This window comes from Neodiprion lecontei, chromosome 7 (genome assembly GCF_021901455.1).
Source record: "Neodiprion lecontei isolate iyNeoLeco1 chromosome 7, iyNeoLeco1.1, whole genome shotgun sequence".
Classification (NCBI taxonomy): Eukaryota; Metazoa; Arthropoda; class Insecta; order Hymenoptera; family Diprionidae; genus Neodiprion; species Neodiprion lecontei.
The window spans coordinates 4,576,720-4,596,692 of record NC_060266.1 but is presented as its reverse complement, the minus strand read 5'-3'; the positions used below and the strand labels follow the sequence as shown (position 1 = coordinate 4,596,692).

The following is a 19,973-nucleotide window of genomic DNA, read 5'->3' as shown; positions in this document are numbered from 1 at the left end:
AGCTCCTTTATTTTCGTACTGTATTTTCAGATTCATTCTTCAGAAAAACATGTTTCATTATTCAGACAGGGGGCGCAGTTTGCGTCGTTGCCCCGGGGTCCTAAACATCTAGTTACGCCCCTCGCAGTTTGAACGTTGATTACTCGAACCGACTCGAAACTTTGATGGAAATACTTGAATCTATTTAGTCTACGCTTGGATATCGCCGGGTTTGGAACAATTCGGAGCGGTTGGAGTTTGGAGTTTAGTAGATATATTGACAACTTCATGCTGCAGCAGCGTTTCTCGTATCATACGTTGGAAAGTTGAGGATAAAGGCAGCGAGAATGAAATATCTCGGGAATAAAAAGTCAGGGAAAGACCCGCAGTACCGTAATATAATCGAATCCTACGAAATTACGCGAAAGAGAAGTACGCGATCTTGAATAATAGAATTTACTTTGATACACAATAACAATTATACCAATTTATCGTGACTGCGGTATGAAAGAAGGAAATGAACTTCCTGTTGGGTCAAGCTTCGAAGATTGAGAAAAGCGATACTGGTCCAGAATATATATCTTAGATATCTTAGACATGTTGTTTATGATGCGAATGAAAATACTGCACAGTTTCACGATGTATTTCATTGTTACACAATAGACGACGTTTTTTTTATTTCTGCGTAACATGAAAATGGATTGGAGTTTTTTTATTTTTTTGTTTTTTGTTTGATTTTAATTTTAGGCAATTCCAAAATCACGAAATAACGGCTTTTCCTCAGCATTAATCGTTACGATAACGTTACTAAATTCTAACTGAAATTTGTTCCATTAGACATTTCTGCGGGATTTTTCGCTGTAATCATTCGAACAGAAATAATCACCGAAAAAATTACTTCAATTATAAACTACAATGAAGCATGCAATTATTTGTGGCCTATTTCAGAGTCACGAATTATGAGATCACTTAGTTGATAAACAAATTCCAGTCACTTTTTTACTACCGAATATTTGATACGAAGACGAAAAATTGCAATGAAAGTAGCATCCCACTGGGCACCGAATTTTCTCGAAGATATTTGAAAAATGTTTCATTCAAATGTTTCTGAAACATTTCATTGAAAACATTCTTTTAAACCATATTATTTAAATAATTTTCATTCGAAATATTTTTTATACATTTATATTCAAACGAAATGATACTTCCAATATTTCAGTAATTTCATGTATGTTTTCAAAGTATTTCAAGTTTTTCTTAAAAGAATTCGAATACTTCAGCTCATTCAGGTATTTGATACTGTCCAGGATGTATTATTTATCAATTTCAGTGAAAAATTAGAAAAAAGATTTTTTTTTCATGACAACCACGTTCAATATTGCCATTACCATTTTTCAGATATTAACATTCACTGGTACATGCTGGGATTCTTTGTTGTCCTTTTGATTTTGTATCTATTCACCTTGAACCTACAGCGAGTTGAGGATGTAACAGTAATTAATCTGGATACTAGGCAATCCGTACACAGACGGACTTCAACGAGATATTTATCCTATGGATTGGATACATCCTTGTTAAGAGACATGAAAACACTACCAATCAATGATAAAAGATTCGTCATGTTAGCACATCATCTAAGTCCAGCCTATGTCAGAGTAGGCGGTACTTCTGCCGATTGCTTATTCTTTGATGAGGTATTTTTATCAAATCTAAAGCTCATAGCAAGATACAAGTATGTATTATTGTATTTATTAACAAAGCGATGAGAGAATCGTACGATTCCTCCTGGAAATATTTACATGAAAAATATGTTGAAAAATTTGTCCTTCTGAATTTCTGTGAAGATTCATACAACTTAGCGGAGTTTACGGTTCTGGTATCAAAGCAAATAAAAATATTAAAACGGAACGCTTAATTTTTAAACAGACGCCATCATCGTCGGCGGACAAAATTTTTGATCCAATCAACGGAGAGGATATCTCAAATTTCACAATAACTCACAAAGATTTCTTAGCTTTGAGTCGTTTTGCCCGAAAAAGTGGAGCCAGGATGATATTTGATCTAAATGTTTTGCTCCGACGGCCCGACGGTAGTTGGAATTACTCAGATGCCGAAAAGATAATTCCACTTGCCAGGGCGCACAATATTGAATTGGATTGGCAGTTGGGAAATGGTTAGTTAGATATTGGAAAGTGATATTCCGATTCCGTAAACAAAAAATATTCCGTCATTATGAATATTGGTCGAGGTTTGTTTCGACATTGAAAAACTGAAATAATGTACTGTGTTCAGATTTCTTCTTCAATACACTCAATTTGGCTCTTTTTGGAGTAACTTTTACCACCACGGTTGGAGATGGAGATCTGAATACATCCAGGTGCGCAAGTGTCACTTCTCATTATTTGTTACAGAGCCAAACTCGTTCCACCATGTATTTAACAGAACCGTTACAGCCACCCAATTAGCATCGGATTACACGGACCTCAGAAAGCTTCTGGATGACAACGGATACGAATCTAGTAATCTGATCGGACCTGAAGTTAATCATATAGGAGATGCGAATCACAAGGGTGAACTGTACGGTGCAGAGTTCTTGAAGCATGCTAATACCAGTGTGACTTACTTCTCCTGGCATCAGTACTACTTGAATGGTCACATAGCAACAGTTGAAGACTTTATCAATCGGACTGTCTTCGATTATTTAGCAAACCAAATAAATTCTCTATCAAACTTCATCAGGGGCTATCATATTCGTGTTTGGCTTTGTACGTTGGTCATGTTATCACTAGATTAAACCCTGTGAAAAATATCATATAAAAAATTCAGCTCGGTAGTTAGAAGGCAATGTTTATTTTTTTCAACTCACTCTTCACTAGAAGATTGACAAAATTGAAAATTGTTTTGCTGTTAACTTTAGTCTCAAGTAGTATGTAATTTCTTACACTTACAAACGCTAAATAATTTTCTACGAAATTTAATCCACAGCTGAAACAAGCTCGGCTTGGGGAAGCGGTGCACCAAACTTGTCTGACAGATTTGTGGCTGGATTTTTGTGGCTGGACAAACTTGGATATAGCGCATGGGCTGGAATTGACGTTGTTACGAGACAGTCATTTTTTGGCGGTCATTACGCGCTCGTAGCACATGATTTGACTCCAAATCCAGATTGGTGGGTAAGCGTTATCTACAAACAGTTTGTATCTGAAAGGGTTTTGGATCCACCCATTCTGGATTCTAAAGCATTAAGACTATACTGGCACTGTACGGCAAAAAGTGCGCTTATCAATAGAGTACCCGCTATAACGCAATATGGTGTCCATCTGGATAATAAACCAATGAAAGTTGCTATCAGAATGATTAATCCAGCGCCTTTGAAATCGATAACATTGCATCTGTATGTTTTGACAGCGGATCACTTGCAATCCAGGTAATATTTAATATTCAAAGTTAAATGAAGACATCATATTCTCAACAACTGTGTGAAATGTACTTACGAATTTCAGGTTCATAAAAATGAATAACCAAACATTGATGCTGCGACCAGATGGCAAATTACCACCCTTCAACCCAATAATACTAGATCCAGATGAGAAAATCGAACTTCCCCCTCACTCTATGTATTTTCTCATTTATCATGGTATGCAGATACCTGCATGTGAAGTTTAGGTGATAGTGACGACTCCCCGCACAAAGTAAGTCTGTACATAAGAATAAATGTCACCAAATTTGAGGCGACGGTCTGAGACTGTGATATTGACCTGCCGGTCCTTTTCTCTTTATACAGCATGCAGTAAGATCCGAAAATCTGTACAAACTTTAAACTTATAAAAAATATTGTTTACGTAAAGTACGTTAATTAATTGTTGAATATTTGAACGTCGCCTTTAATCTACTCAAATCACAAAAGTCTATTCATGTGTTTCTCGTAAACAGTAGGTCATGAGACTTTCAAACTCCTTCAATCGATTCATATATGTATATATGTGTGTGTATTTTCTTTTTTTGATACTTTTCTACTATTTTACGTGAAGATCTGAATAACATTGTCTTCCTGAGAAATAAAATTGGTCCAATGATGAAAGGTCTACACCGTTAATTTATTCATTGATATTGGACAATCGACAGTATGCGCATACATATGGGAAATTTATGTTCACACTTAATACCGTAAAATGTAATTCTAGGTGTGACAATGGAATGAATGTTGATACCAGTATATGTATAATATGACTATAATGTGGCAGTTGCCAAATAAATTCTAGTAGGTGAGTAATCAAGAAAATGACTTTATGCATATTTTTGGGAAATGCGGATCGGACTAGTGACCAAACAGTCACAGGGTCGCATATTTACATATTTATGCCCAGAACTGTCAGTTGAAAGCTATAAATATGCTGCGTTCTGATGTTAAACAAGACAGCGAAATGAAATAACTTATTTACCGCTATGTATTATCTATTATTATCTGGTGGAACAAAGTTCTCCATTTCATCTAAGAACCGCCACCGCAATTAATTTACTATTTATTTCACAAATTTCGCACAAGGATGAGGGAAATTATGGAGTTGGTACTAGGCTATGCTTAAACTTTGGCACCTTTGTACCAAAAAACTCTAGCATCGATGAATTACATTTCTAAATTACTTTATATGTAGGATCAATTCATGTACATTATATGAATTTATCGTTAGGGAACAGAAGATTACTACTAAACTATACACCCGAGTGGCACAATCTTTACGTTTAATTTTTTTTCAACCCTGCCATTGAATAAAAAATAGGTAAATACGATCAACCTCGTGTAATTTCTTTTATACAAGTGTATCTGGCTTTGCGACAAATTGAGTTAATAATTTACATCGATATTGGTAGAAAACAAAATTTATTCTCCAACAAATTCTATCGTAGTCTATTAAATTAACAACGATAGACGATTTATTGGATTGAATTATACACTTTGAAATATACCCAGCGGTATTGAAACATTTTTTCTTCAGTAAAAGTTTGTCGGTTGAACGAGAAAAAATTTATGGCTAAACCGAAAATTACAAATAAAGCTCAAGATACTGCCACCCTACTAAAAATGTACAATGTTCGACATACTCCTAACACCTTTCTCATGTATATTATACGCCAGTGTTTGATGTCAAATTGACTGTTAAGAAATCAACTTCTATACATGAGGAAAACGCTCTTTGTTCATTGATTTTCCGGTTCTTGACTCGACTTAATCACAAAAAAGTATCTATATTTACATTTTAGAACATACTGAAGCGAATGTTCTTACTCGGCCGATCCGACTGTGATAGTTTTTCCCTTGGGATCGTCAAAGCGATCCATGGTACGAATGTCCAATATCATAGTCAATCCCCAGATCATAATTAAAGCCATAATAGCAGTGACAAAAATTCCACTCCAAATTGGAATTGTGGTAAAACCGACGCAGTCGTACCCATCGCTGAACACAACTGTGCTATTGTTATTACTTAAAGTCGGGTCGATTTGTACCTGGATATCGGTAATATTGACATATGTCGTGTTGGAGTAAAAGACAGATTTCAACGAGCAATGGTAAGAGAAACCGGTCGGAAAGTATATCGCTGAATCACTGGTTAGCGTTTCGGTCGCCGTGTCATTCTCGTATATGACATGTTCGAAGTACCAGTATCCAGCCCATTTTTTGGTGAATTGTATGCGCAACGTTACTGTATCGAAAACCATGTCGAGACGAATCTGAGTTGTTCCATTTTCGACAGTCGAAGTATTACTTGGTGTTCCAAGTAAAGAATAGTCGTTACTGCCAGTCTGAAATTGAAAAAAATAATGCATTATAAAGTAAATCTTCGTGTTCTAACGAGTGTAACACCTCAATTTTGGACGGACAGGAGAAGCAGGCAAATTAACCGTGCCTGGATTTCTCACCTTGGCGTAAATTCCACTCGGGGAATAAAAGAGTATCCTATCGGCATAGAACAGAATAGCATCAGTGTCGTTCCTGGCTGTAACGGCTCGGCGAGTTCTCTCCAATCGGTTGTAGCTACACGAGACGCCGGTCAGGATGGCGATCAGGTTTGGGTTGTTGGCGACAAAATTCCTGTACAACTCAGGGACTGTCGATAGCTCTGAAATTGATACGATGACGGCCTGACCGTCTTCGATGGTCTCGGGCTTCTCCTCCCTGGAGACGTTGTAACCGTCGAGGTCTTCCAGGGATGAGAGCGGAGCCTCGACAGCTGACAAATAATCGCACAGTCCCAACCCGCTCAGCTGATGCTTGTTGCGAGTTATATCTTCGACGCAGAAGTTCTCCTGTTCAAAAACGACCATGGGACTCCGGGACCCGCCCACCTTGTTTGCCAGGATCTCGGTGAACTCGGTCTGGGACGTTTTTAGCAGTGGATTTGCTGGCTCCAAACGGTCCACTGCATCCCCGCCGCATATCAAGACGGGTGCGACGTCTCCGCAGATTATCGCCGATATTTCGACGAGGATTAAAAACCCGAGAGCGAACATTTTGCGAGAACCCATCACTACACCTTGGCACTTGGATCACTGAGGTGGCCTCTCCGTGTCGCTAGCAGAAGGCAGAGACCGCCTGACTAGCCTCTCGAACTCTGCTGTTGTCATATGACGTACCGCGTGACCATCCGCCAATCGTCTTTCACCGCCGGAGCATGCGCAGATACGATCCAAAGTGGCGGGTTCTTAGGATACATATCTTCAGTCAACAACGATATCGATAAATTCTGCGACAACGCCGCAAGTGCTGGGAGAATTCAAACTTCGCCTGACAACGCATGTTACGGTAATCCTGTAAATATTTAGGTCGCGTTGCGCGTAGCTTACGTGGTATTTTCTCCCGGCCGTTGAAACCATAGACACATACATAAAATAGAGCGTAAGCAACGGCGTAAGCGTCCCGTGAACGGACTTGAATCGGTTCTCCAAAGGACAGAAGATAATAATCCCCCCCTCCCACTCTGCCGCTCTAGAGGGACTGAGCAGCTACCCCCACTCCATAGGAAGAGCGACAAACAGAGAGTGGGAGAATTATTATCTTTCGTCCTTCAGAAAAGTGATTTAAATCTGTTCTGAGCGTCGTGCGGCATCAATTGTTTCCGAGCGATCGGAGTGAAGTTGCGTGCTTTCAGTATCGGTTCAACATCCAAACCGTGTCGTTCGTGTTGTGTCGCGTTGTTTGATCAGCGTATTTCCACCATACTCATCTGTGAATGATACACGAAGAGCAGAGCGTTTGTAGCATGAAGAAGAACCGAGTTGCTGAAATAAATCATCCCGCGAACGTTGAAGGTCAATTTCGTGTCCCGAGTCTTCATTGTTTTGTGTAACTTCAGATTGCAGCGATGTCTATTTTTTTCTCTGTGCGTCGAGCGTCCATTTTATTATTGTTTTGGCTGATCTTCGGCAAATGCGCAGTTGCATCGTTAGCAAGTTTATTCAGTCGTTTCAAACAGACAGCTACAGTACGAGAAGTGAGTGTAGAATCGAGTGTTAGTGAGGTGCGGATTTTTGGGTTATAAAAGGTTAGTGAAGGTCTGAATTATGTGAAAAGTGCGTCGCTTCGCCAATCAACCTGAGAGATGCTACAAGAACTGTTACGTGTGAAAGTTTGGAGCAGCCCAAAGTCGAGGTAACGATACTTACTTTAATTATCGATAGATAATTCAAGTTGGCGCATTTAAAGCCGAAATTTTGTTCTTGCATAACATGGAATGCATAAATATGAAACTAGACAACAGTGATAATTAATTTCAAGACTGAAAAAGCCGATTTACTAAATTAATTCAAGCGTTTTGTTTTCTTTTTCACAGATTTAAGCAGAGACTTCCGAGTAACTTTTCTATGTCTCGGCAACGTGGTGAGTTTGCACGTATTTAGGTTACGGGTATTTCCCTGGTATTCCCCTGTCACGTGGCGTGACGGTAACAATTTTTACACAAATCATCGATTTCTTAGCTGCATGGATAGGCTCATTCGCTATCGCAACGTGCTTGACTTTCAGTCGAATAATTTTTTTTCGCAATTAAATAACCGTAGCTTACTTGAAGTTAGAAATTTTACACGTTGCTAAAAGTGGAATGAGCATCGCGACAGGTAACCATCGCTTACTCGGCACTCGCGAGATCGAATTGCGTTTTGCAATTGATGTAATAATCTACGTTTGAATTTACCGATGATGTCGTTCAAGCGGTGGGTTCACCTGAGGTTTTAACGTATTCAATTATCCACATTATTGTTAAATCGATAAAATTCCAAAGTCTGGCATAACGTAACGTAATCAAATTGCATCTTGTATTACATGTCATTTTCAATCTTTTAACATTCAACAAGTATCGATCAAATGCTTTTCTTTCTTAGCTCGCTTAGAAAAATGCCAATTGGCATACAGGATGTTTTTAATCAATTTTACAAAAGGTTGATGTACCGATAGTCTGCCAACATTTGCTAAAATAATACATACGATATTAGGGTTGGCGGAAAATAACCGCAATGCTGTATTCCGAGTAGGCAGACTACGATACAAAAACATTTTGCTCCCGACAGGTAAACAACGAAAATGTAAGTCAGTGACCACGGCGCGAATGACGAAGAATGACGTGTGTTGGAAAGAATGGAGAATCGTTTAGATCGAATATAGGTAACCGGGCAGGTATAGGTGGACGTTTTGGGATCCGTCGCGGGCTTTATGCATGTGTGTGTGAGAGTCTCTCTTTTCCGTTGGGTGGTTTCGTTGGGAAACAGTGAAGGGCAGGAAGGTCGCGATGTACCGCGATGTTGCTAACTTTTGCAATCCACAGCGTCAAACGATCACAGAAATTTATTTCCCAAAAGATTCGGTATTCGAGTCGCTCGACCGATTTTAAGCATTTGAATATTAACTAGATTGAATTTTCCATTTCTTGTCAATCTTCAGACAATCTCCAATCGTTATTCAATACAATTATTCAGCCATTGCCGATCACTATTCCATTCAATTAATCTCTGTGATCGTCTGAATGGGCAAAACGCGTCTCTGGACCATCCATCGCGTTCCGTGGTACGCTGGATGGGGAGAGATTCTGAGCTCGAAGACTTCGCGTCGAAGAGGAACGCCGACCGTCACGCCACACAATAATGCATGCCTTCCAACCTCCCTCCCGATTTCGATTCGATTTGTAATCTGAGAACAACAATCCGCATAGCAATGTATCAAATTCAAAAAGATGCAGATGTGGATTGGGTTTCTACAGAATTTTTGGGACAAGTCTCAGATAATACAAATTTTTTGACGGTTTGATCTGTCGCGTCTTATTGCGCGTAGATTAATCACGAGAATTGGACGCTGCTTTTGGCGCGTCGATTTTACAAACAGTATACAAAAGAGTTACGCACTTTCGATGTGCTGATTTTTCGGCTCTTCGGTCAATTTTTTGACGATTAATAAAGTTTTCAAGTTCAACGCTGCCTTTTGCGCGTGGACTTGATACCTTTCAGTTATGAGAGAGAGCGCGACCTTTGAAAACCGCCGCTCAACGCGCAGGAACAAAAATCTCGGTAGTGTTCACTGATAGTAGAAAATCTTGGCGTAAATATTTATGAAATAATATCTGACATTTACAGAAATAATCGTTTAACTGATCGCATTACTCTCTGTTTCAGGGCAACAAAATCAATTTTTTTTAACAAATGCACTCAAAACTATAGAATGTTCAGTCGAAAATGATATTCACTTTGATAACTCAAAGCGGAAAGAGACGTCGATTCAAAAAATTTAGAATCTTCTTTCATTCATCCATACAATTAATAATCGAAGCAACGACTATTAAAGCGAATATCATGTCGGACTCGACCCATTTTTTCTCACTGTGTAAACTTATGTGATTGTGCTAACCATACCTTAGTCTGTTTCAGCTAATAAAACTTTTTTTCTCTTTCAGGTAATCAAACTTTCTTTCTCTTTCAGCCAATCAAACTTTCTGTCTGTTTCAGCTAATCAAACCTTTTGTCTGTTTCAGCTAATCAAACTTTTTCAATGTTTCAGCTAGTCAAAGTTTCCGTCTCTTTCAGTTAATCAAATCTTTTGTCCGTTTCAACTAATTAATTTGTCTCTTTTTTCGTTGATTATATTTTTTACTCATCTAAGCTAAGTGTATTTTTGTCTGTGTCGGCATATGTCACTAATTATACTTTCATCTGTTTCAGGTAACGGAGTTTTATTGACTATACTGAAAAATTAACGTCAGTCATCTTGCTTCTACCGATGCATAGATTTAGCGATGTAGTTCAGAATCGTCATGATCAAAAAGTGTAGTAAAATTTATTCAGCTGTAGTTTTTTACCATAATTAACATGTGAAAAAAAGCCATCTGCAGTTTTTCGAAGAACGTAATATCGATCTTGCAACTATTCTCCGTGGAGTAGGCCTACCGGGGACACCACGTGAAAAAAAAAACGCGCCGGGTGCTCTACCGCTTGCGGTGGTGTGGAAACGAGCGTAGGCGAATTTATTTTCACCGTTCAAATACTAAAATATCGTAGTTTTTTGAATGACAATTTTATTCGCGCGTAAATTTAACTCATTATAGCGCTAATAAACATATGTACAGAAATTACATGAGGTACATATAGGAACAACTATATATCTCCATCTCTTGTCGATCCGATGGAGTTAGATCGACATCGCTGAATTTGGCCCAAATGAATTCGCGTAGTTGAAAAGTATTCGGCGTCCATACGGGGTTGCACGAAAATTTCAGTCTGTTACCGTTCGTCATTTCATAGCTGTAACAATATTCGACTCTGCATTATCTGGGCACACACGGCGAGCGATGATAACATCAGTTCTTGTCGTCTTTACGTACCGACCGCTTGCCGGATTGAGTTTCGCGTGCAAGTTAAAACTCAGAGGGCGTCGCTTGGCTATGAATTTATCTCGCTAATTTTCGATCATATAAAGTCCGACAAGGCTATCAGTCTTTATGTATCTTCAGTCAAAAAATTTTGTAACGGTTTTACGAATTCAGAATGTAAGGAGTGTGCTGATTCGTGTTTTTTATAATTTTTATTATTTTTTTGCGAAAGGAGAGCAAACACTTTTCCGTTTTATTAAAGACGATATCGTACATCGAAAAACATTTTAATATAGTGTGTTTTCTTAACGTAAAACATTTTGCGCTATTCAACGCAAAATCAGTTTGTGAGGTTTACTCTAATTTTTTAGTCAAACAAGGCTTTAACGTCAATTGATTCTTGCAGGAGCATTAAATTTTCGCAACGATAGCAAGAAAATCTAGCAACAGTGATCGTAATGAGAAAGAATAGCAACGGAAACTAGACTTTCCGGTAACGGCTAGCAAACTAATATTCATTTTCTACCTAGAACAATATTTTTCGATTGCGGTAAAAAATGAAAATAATTAAGGACCGAGCGCTAACCGGATATAAAAATTTGTCTCCGTGAACTGGTTTTAATTACCGTTTTTAAAAATAGTCTAATTTCAAAGACGAAGCACAGGCAAATATTAAGTAATGATGTATTAGACACGATTTTATAAGGACCAAAAAACAACGTTGAGAACAAATTTTTGGACGAAAGATTTGCAAGGATCAAATATCAAACACGATAACGACATTGGAGGCTAATTAGAAGACAGAAAATATTTTTTAGCTTTATACGACGTTTTGAAGATAAAAAAATTGAATTTGATTTTTCAGGATAACACAAATGGGAGTGTAGAACGTGGTTACTCGACGACCGACGATATATGGATATACAATTTGGAGGGATTGCTCTGAAGATACATAGGGGATGCTAAAATTCTGAGGAAGGTAATTGCAGAAAACTGTTTTACCGAATCTATAATATTTAACGTATATTTATGTATTATCCAGCTACGCTGTGAAACATTTTGAAAATTCAGGCTTTGTGAAAATTGTGAAGCGTAAATTCTTACATGTCAAAAATGCAGTTATGTAGATAAAAAATAAATAGATCATGAGGAATAGGTATAAACAATATTAGTAGGTGTCGTATATATTAAGGGGGAATCGAAAAACTCTGAAACGCTTCACTTTAATGTCAGAGACGTATTTTTTCTCCAACCGTTGAAAATATTTTTACAACTCCCAAGAGAATCGACTATATAAATAGATTAACCCTTCCAACGCGGGTGAATCGAGATTTTCGCCAAAGTAAAATCTAGAAAAACAATCTTCTTGTCCAATGCTTTTCGGGGTCACGAAAGTCGATTCTAACCTCACGGCAATGCCGTTGAGATGCAAAATAGAAAAGCCAACATTGTGATGTAACAAATATAACCGTGTTTTCGCTTTCACTACGTCATCGAGGGTAAATTAACACATGCGAAAAAAAGATCATTTTTGCGATTACTCGATATTAGTAACAACTGCGATCAATCGGATAAGAAAGTTAAATCGCCCCTCATTTACTTCGGGCGTATAAAAAAGGAAACAAACATCATTTCAGGGGGTTGATATTACCCGCAAAATAGGGCGGCATTCAAACGATGTAAAGAAAAAAAATTGCTACGATTGTTTTCACCCCTTCGACAGTCCCGCCAAGTTTAATTAAAATCGAACTTGCACTGCCTCCGTTAGTTGATTATTTCCATTGCGCACATTTACAGAATTTTCGAGGCTTCGGTAATTACTGTTCAACAACTTTTCACGCTAAATAATTGAACTCGAATTGTGATTAATTGACGAATTGTGTGAGTCGACGCGAAATTATTAACATTGCTCACTGATCTGTGTTTCAATTTTTTAAATTCCATATTTATATCATTGAGTTAGTGTGACGTGTGAGGAGCATGAAAAAAAAATATACAATATAAATACATGACCTCCGTCGTATTCGAGGGGCGGGGGGGGGGAGGGGAGGGGGGGATAAATTCGCATAAAAATTCAAAGCATACCGTCGGAAACGTATTCAGTTCAATTTACACTTTGCGAACACTCGAACATTGCATTCAATATTTATTCAAATGAGATTGAAAAACGTCAAGTATGGACATATATGTATATAACGTTCATGAAAACTTACAACCCTTGAGTTATAAGAATTTCTCTAGAATTTTTAAGAGTGTAAAGCACTTACGAACAAAGCTATAATTATCATAATTTTACTAATCGAGTATCGAATCTTTGTAACGATGTTCAACTTCTTCAAAAACAGCGAATCACAGTGACATCTTGTTTAACTTATAGATCCGCGATTTTTTTACACGACATTTATCATATTAATCGGTTTAAAGTATTGTAATATATATGTGCAAAATATAATATAATATCTTCGGGAAAAGAAAACCCTGCCATGCGTATAATATGAACGTAATTTCATGCCGTTCGTCATCAAACATCCGAAATATCTCCGCACGAGAAGTTACAAGCAAAAGTTTATCCTGGCGGCGGTGGCTTTGTAAATAATATGATTCGAAACTCTGGCGAACCGGTTAGTTTCTCAACCGTATGTAATCAATCGTTAATTTATCGTTTGAGAGACGCACCAGCTGTTGAGGCTTTTCGATATTCTCCTTAGTCAACTTCAAACTTGCCCTATCTTGTACATTCTAAATAATCTGCTTCAATTTATTTCTTTATACATATGTAAACTAGGGTGTTTCAAAAAACAAAAATTGTCTTTTTTTCTTCTTTCAGACCTGGTCTGTTATTATTTTCCAATAAAATTCACTCGTTCAAAAATTATTCAACACGTAAAGGTATTTAAGGTCCTTAAATAACTTTTAAGCGAGTGAATTTATCAGAAAATAATACGAGACTTTTTTCGGTAGGAAGCAAGGAGCATATTTCTTTCTTTTTTTTTTTTTTTGAAGCACCCTAATGCAAACATTGTGTCTTTTATCACAATTCTGATCTTGTCTTACACGAGAAGAACGTGTTTTTTTTTTTTTTTTCTTTCTTTTTCTCTTTTCTTTGCAAATATATTCATGAGATCCATCCAGCTGATTGCTTTTCATCTAAATGCATGCAATATGGGGTCAAAGTTTTCCTTTTACTATGAGCTTTCCTTACACCAAAACCATCAAACGAGTTTTCTCAACTTGAAAGAAATAACTTGTGCGAATGTTGACACTAGGTTATACAAACATATGTAAGTACATATATATACAGATTATTATGTTTACTCCTTCACTCTTCGACGTATGATAAAACCCATAGTTTGTGTGTGTGTGTGTGTGTGTGTACGCGAAAGAAGTAGCAGGAAAAAAATACTGCTATTCAAAATATCATTTTAAATGCAGCAATCTCTTGTGTCACAACTTTCGCACGGTCTGACAATGAATCCAAAGTTAAGAAAAGAGAGTAAAGAAAAAAAGAAACCGTTTGGAAAATGTCCAGCAGTGTTAATTGTACAAATGATATATAGTGATACATACTATGTGACAATAGAATTCTAAAAAAAAAAAAAAAGCTAAGGTGTCATCAAATTGGGAAATTTTTTTTTTATCTACAACGTTGTATTCGGATTCTAATTCTTCTATGCTTATTCCATTCGTGTTTATTATAATAATACAAGGGGTTAGCCACTCGAGTAGTCATTGCGTAATCATAAAAAAAACGTTTGCAATCAAACAGTAATTTTCCCAATTGTAATCTTTTCAATAATATCGTAGTTATTGTGATTACAGGAAAAACAGAAATAATATTAATAATAATAACAACATGCACCAAAAATGTCTATAATATTTAGAGCATACAACGACCGAATTTGGAATAAAGACTGCTGTTAGCAAAGCATTTAATGTTCTCAATTCGCTTCCCGTTGTCAGCTAGACAAAAAGAGTATGCACTATACTTTGGTGTACATTATTTGACGTTTTTTAAAAAAAAAGATCACCGATGATTACAGATTATTACATATAATTGCTTTTTTTGTAATCACGGCAGTCGTGAAATTTTTCTGTAGTCTGCACGTACGTAGTGAAATGTGCATATTTGAAAGGGGAAATCTTTTTAGTGTAGGTTTTAGGTTCAGGAAAACTTTGGAAACGTCGTGGAATTTTTTTTTCAAAAAATTTTCTGCCCCTCTGTCCTTGTTATAATCATTGGCGCAAAGGTCACTGCTGGATGTACGCATATTTACTTTATTCGAATCTTTTGATTCTCACATTCCTTCGTCAGGTTTTGCAGGAGTCTGATACAACGGACTGCAGTTGCATGGAGTTGTACAGTAGAAACAGCCGGCATCGTCAGGCACCGCGGGCTCCAGTTCGCCGAGAACACCAAAGTCAGCCACGCATAAGTAACAACTGCGCAAGGTGTCGGAAAAGGAAACCAGGAAACCCTAAAATCCCGCAGCACTGTCCCTCTTGTCTTTGTCCTCCCGACGTCGTCAGATCATCGTCCGGCGGATTGAGGTAACAACACCCGACTCAGAACTCTCCGAAGTCTCAGAGATGTCTGATATACATCCTATAATCCGAAAAGACATCTTTAAACATTTTCATCAAAGAAATGGGCCAAAAGAACATATCGATAAAACGATGAATTTAACGTTATCCGACGTCTCTGAGCTGTCATGGAAAAGATATTTTTAAGACATCCAACCTTTGAATCCAACAGCTTATAAATAACACCCCTGTAGGCAGGAAAAAACTGAAAGTCATCGACAATATCTCCGGAATATGACCGACGTCTCATTTTATGACGGCCAATATATAGCTCGATGATGTCCAAAAGACGTTCTTGGTAACTTTTGGACGTAAAAAATGAGGACGTTTATCATCTTCAGACAGCACAAAACTGAATGTCGACGAATTGATGTATGTATGATCTATTTGTCGACATGGAAAAGATAACTTGGATATCTTTAGTTCGACAAGATGTACATGAGGACTTTTAGATGTCAAAAATAAAAAAAAATAAAATGGGTTAAAAGACGTCATCTAGACGTGATCTTGACGATATTCAGTTTTGTTTCTACTGTTTGGTTAGACATTTCGTTTCGACACCTTTTCGACAACTTTCAGTTTCGTGCTGTCCAAACAGTGAATAACGATCATATCAATATCGTATACGAAAATTTGAAATTTCACAGGGGAGTCGAAGACATGGACGAGGTCCTTGCGAGGTTCGAGGAACTTGCCCGTGACCCCCGGGAATTCGGAGGTCCTGTGATCCAGCAACCGAGCGGAAGACCGACGACCAACTCTGTGCAGGGTGTGAAAAACTGCGTCCGACTTCATCCGAAGAAGCCGATGAGTAGCCTGGCGGTTCGTCAACAGCGGAAAAGCGAGCAGGACCAGATGCTCAATGTCCTTTATCACGACCTGATGAGCTCGGGTTTGGCGAACGAGGAAACGACCCGGGCAGCCTGTGCCAAGTATCAAACTCCCATCAGGAGTCTCCGACAAAGGCCAAATCGTCGAGTCGAAAGGAGCAGAGTTGATCAGAGTAACCACGAGGTTACGGACCTGGACAGCGACGCCGTGCTTCGGTATTTCCGGGACTACAATACCCCGAAGGGACGATCAGTGGGAGTCTCGATCCAGAAGGAGGACGAGGTCGGGTCGAAGGAGATGGACCTTGAGGACGAGGAGCAGCGAAGGCAGTTGGAGAAGGACAATAGAGAGCTTAACGAGCTCAGCAAAGAAGTCCGCCAATTCGAGATGGAGAAGGGTGGTGATACACAGTGGGAAAAAAGACGTCCCGGTGAGGACGGAGACCAACTGAAACGTAGGGTTAGTTTTCTGCCGAGTAAACTTCCGGCCGCAACGCAGAATTGCGAGGTCAACGGGAACCAGGACGCCAGGAGTAGGAGTCCTTCGGGCGATCATGGGGCTGATGGTGGTAACGTGCAGCGCAAGTCGACGTCCTTGATTACTCAAGGCAACGATGAGGAATCAGGGGAGAATTTAATGGGCCCTGAGGATTACGGCAAGATCCAATCTCGAGAATCCAGCTTGTCCCGGGATCTCAAGGATATTTTATACCCTGATCCTACCTACGGTAGGTGCCTCGCAACTCCGACAACTCGGATCTCCAAGAACAACGATGGGCAGGTCATTGAGGCTAACGAAACTAGGACTGGTCTATCTCAGAGCAACAAAACTACACCTGGGAGTACAAAGAAGTTGGTCTATGCTGGGGGTGACCTTGACTTACATGCCAGCAAAAGCTACATCGTTGATCTGATCGACAGAGCTTTGAGCAGGGAACTCGGCACTGCTATCGAAGAGAGAAAGGTTTGTTGATCAATTTCGTCGTTGCGGATCAGGGATTTGGATTTTGACTACTGGTTGGGGTGGATTATCGTTGTAAACTATCCTGACGCAAAACTGGATTTGATTATACCAAATTTGATGCTACAATTGCTATAGATTAGAGTGGTTTTTAATTTTTTACTTGGTCGCCTTCCAAATTGATTCGAAATTAATAAATTGAAGTCCAAACCCTTGCGCAAGGGTTGTAAGGTTTGCCATTTAAAATACACACGTTCTTACTGCAGTTTCATTATATGAGTATTTCGCCGCAGGAACAATTTTTTGCAAAAAAAATCTTTGCTTTGAGAAATTGCAGTGAACACTGATTACTATGTTCAATAAAAATATCAGCATCGATTTTAGAGCATTTTATGTCTGCTGTACCCAACTCGAATGCGATTTTTTTTTGTGAGTTTTTTTTATTGCAAGTTTCACTAATTTAGACACAATTTAACACATTCGAATTTAAAGACATCGACAAAATCGTAATCTCTCTGAGGATATTGATATTGTTTAAATCAAACGAATCTCTATCAAGTTCAACTTGATCACCTTTATGCAGTAGGGTAGCCTCGGACATTTGTTTTATAATTTTCTGTCTCGACGATTTTCTTTTTTTACGATAAACGATACAGCTACGATATATGTTCTAAACCTGATTTACATTCCCCACATAGTATAAATGACTAGCACCTCATTGAGCGGGGCGAGTTTCATTTGGATGCGAATATACAGCTTAAATAACATTCTCTGTATAATACAATTTGCGAGAATCGCTAAAAAGTACACGAAGACAAATGAGGGTCGAAATAATACAGCGGGACTCGCTATAAATCTTATTACAATTGTGACACATGATGAATTTTCGCATTAACTGATACATTCCAGACGCGTGGTGGTAAATTCTGTTATGCGAGTTCTCTCTCTCTCCTCTTTCTCTCTCTCTCTCACTCTCTCTCTTTCTCCGTGTAAGTAAACAAAAAAGGACTTCGCAAGAAACGGCTGTGACTACATGTTGCGTATGTATGTACATGTATATCAAGTACCGCACTTATCATCGTTGGAAACAACCAATGCGCTTCACAGTATTCACTCCTCCTCCTCCTCCTCCTCCTCCATATGATACATCGTAATTCTGGGAATATCTCGCTTAATTACATATTTCCCGAAACCGAAACGTGCGCACAATGAAAAACAGTCCGCTGGGTATCTTCAATCACCATTTGAACACGTCTATACAGGGTCTTTTCAAGTAAATATCGCAGTATGTTGGGTTGCTTAACAGTAAGGCGAACAAATATCGGTAAAACAGATCTACCGAGTCGTTATCACTTTAGTCGAGACACACAATCAATCGAGGACTTTAAGTATTTCAGTTAATTTTTTTTATAGATTTTAGGTATGCATTTCTTACATCTTTTAGGGTAGATTTGTCCCATTAGATACTCATTTAAATGTATCAGGGATGCTCAGAGTGAAAATTTAATAGAGTGTAAAACGGTGAAACTTCATCGCGCGTAAGGTTTCTTAGTTGAATATTTGTAGTATAGCATACGGATTTTTCCGTCACAATCTACTTGTAAGTGTCCACAAATTTTCATAGGATCTTTTCAACAGATTTATTTTGAAAGAAAACACATCATATTTTTCAATGATGACAAAAAATGAACCGTTTTTCAACATAAAATTTAAGGTATCTCACTACCAGGTGAGAATTTCGACAAAGCTCTGTTCTATGTAAAAATTTCAGGCGAAGTGGTCAGACACTGTGGGAGAAACCTTGCGGGCACGTTTGAAAAATCAAAAGTAAAGAAAAATACGTTCAGACTTTAAATTGTCAAATAATTGCAGTACGCAGGCTCATCAAAATTAACGGTCTTCGACCTTCAAAAATTTGTTTGGAGCCAAAATCGATACGGGTTCATTCAGAGAAGGGATGAAAATGCAAAAAAAAAAAACTGAAATCCGATTTTTTTCTTTTTTTGCCATAAATGCCTCCTTAAACATGCGACCTACCGATAACTCGGTAGATCTGTATTACCGATATTTGTTTCCCTCGGCGGTAGGCAACCCAACATACCGATGCATTTATTCGCAAACACCCTGTACAGCTATATACAGCTCACACTATGCAAACACGCATGCAGACCAGACACGCCTAGATAAGATTAATTAAATCAAGAACTCTCTCGGGCTTATTAATTTTATCTGATTAGGTGGAAAGCGTCGCACGTCCGAGTCAGTCGGAGAAAGAAATTTGCGTTGAAATAGCGCGGGCTCTTCAGGGTGACTGCTGCAGTATAACTTACGCCCAAAATTGCAACGCGCCCGAATACGTAAGGCATTTGAAATTACTGCGGTGGGATTATCTTAACCACATTCAGGACGAGCTGAGGAAACTGCAAAACCTCGAAAGGATCTTGGATTCTTATTCGCCCAGACAATCGCTTCCTCTTTCACAGTCGTCTCAAGCCTCTTCTTCGACCGAACAAAAGAAACACCATCAAAACATTATATGATTCGTATGTAATTTTGTAAATCTTGTACGTTATAAAATTTATTTTTTATACGTATATCAAACCAGTTTTATGGTCGAACATATAGCGATGTATAAATTTATTACATTATAGACAAAAGTATCGGTCTGTTGACGTGTGTAATTGTATAGTTATAAATTTGGAATAGGAAAGGAAGGAGCTCAAAATTGATTTAAAAGTTTTTTCTAATTCATTCAAACACAAAATTTACAGT

General features: G+C 38.3%; 3 protein-coding genes across 3 annotated transcripts; 2 read left to right on the top strand and 1 right to left on the bottom strand.

Annotated features, from left to right (window-relative positions):
- Nucleotides 1-173: 173 nt before the first annotated feature.
- On the top strand, nucleotides 174-5,205 carry LOC107219737 (heparanase). The gene is made up of 6 exons (XM_015658062.2): nucleotides 174-411; nucleotides 1,378-1,673; nucleotides 1,906-2,152; nucleotides 2,391-2,744; nucleotides 2,965-3,406; nucleotides 3,483-5,205. Exons 1-6 carry the CDS (start codon nucleotides 327-329, stop codon nucleotides 3,643-3,645), a joined length of 1,587 nt encoding a protein of 528 aa, XP_015513548.1. The 5' UTR covers nucleotides 174-326; the 3' UTR covers nucleotides 3,646-5,205.
- LOC107219743 (V-type proton ATPase subunit S1) lies at nucleotides 4,056-6,578 on the bottom strand. Its single transcript, XM_015658071.2, has 2 exons — nucleotides 5,902-6,578; nucleotides 4,056-5,784 (listed from the first exon to the last, which is right to left on the bottom strand). The coding sequence occupies exons 1-2, from the start codon at nucleotides 6,505-6,507 to the stop codon at nucleotides 5,263-5,265; spliced, it is 1,128 nt and encodes a 375-aa protein (XP_015513557.1). The 5' UTR covers nucleotides 6,508-6,578; the 3' UTR covers nucleotides 4,056-5,262.
- A 5,206-nt stretch (nucleotides 6,579-11,784) lies between these two features.
- On the top strand, nucleotides 11,785-19,741 carry LOC124295412. The gene is made up of 4 exons (XM_046745356.1): nucleotides 11,785-11,808; nucleotides 15,142-15,377; nucleotides 16,058-17,204; nucleotides 19,439-19,741. The coding sequence occupies exons 2-4, from the start codon at nucleotides 15,178-15,180 to the stop codon at nucleotides 19,739-19,741; spliced, it is 1,650 nt and encodes a 549-aa protein (XP_046601312.1). The 5' UTR covers nucleotides 11,785-11,808; nucleotides 15,142-15,177.
- Nucleotides 19,742-19,973: the final 232 nt, after the last annotated feature.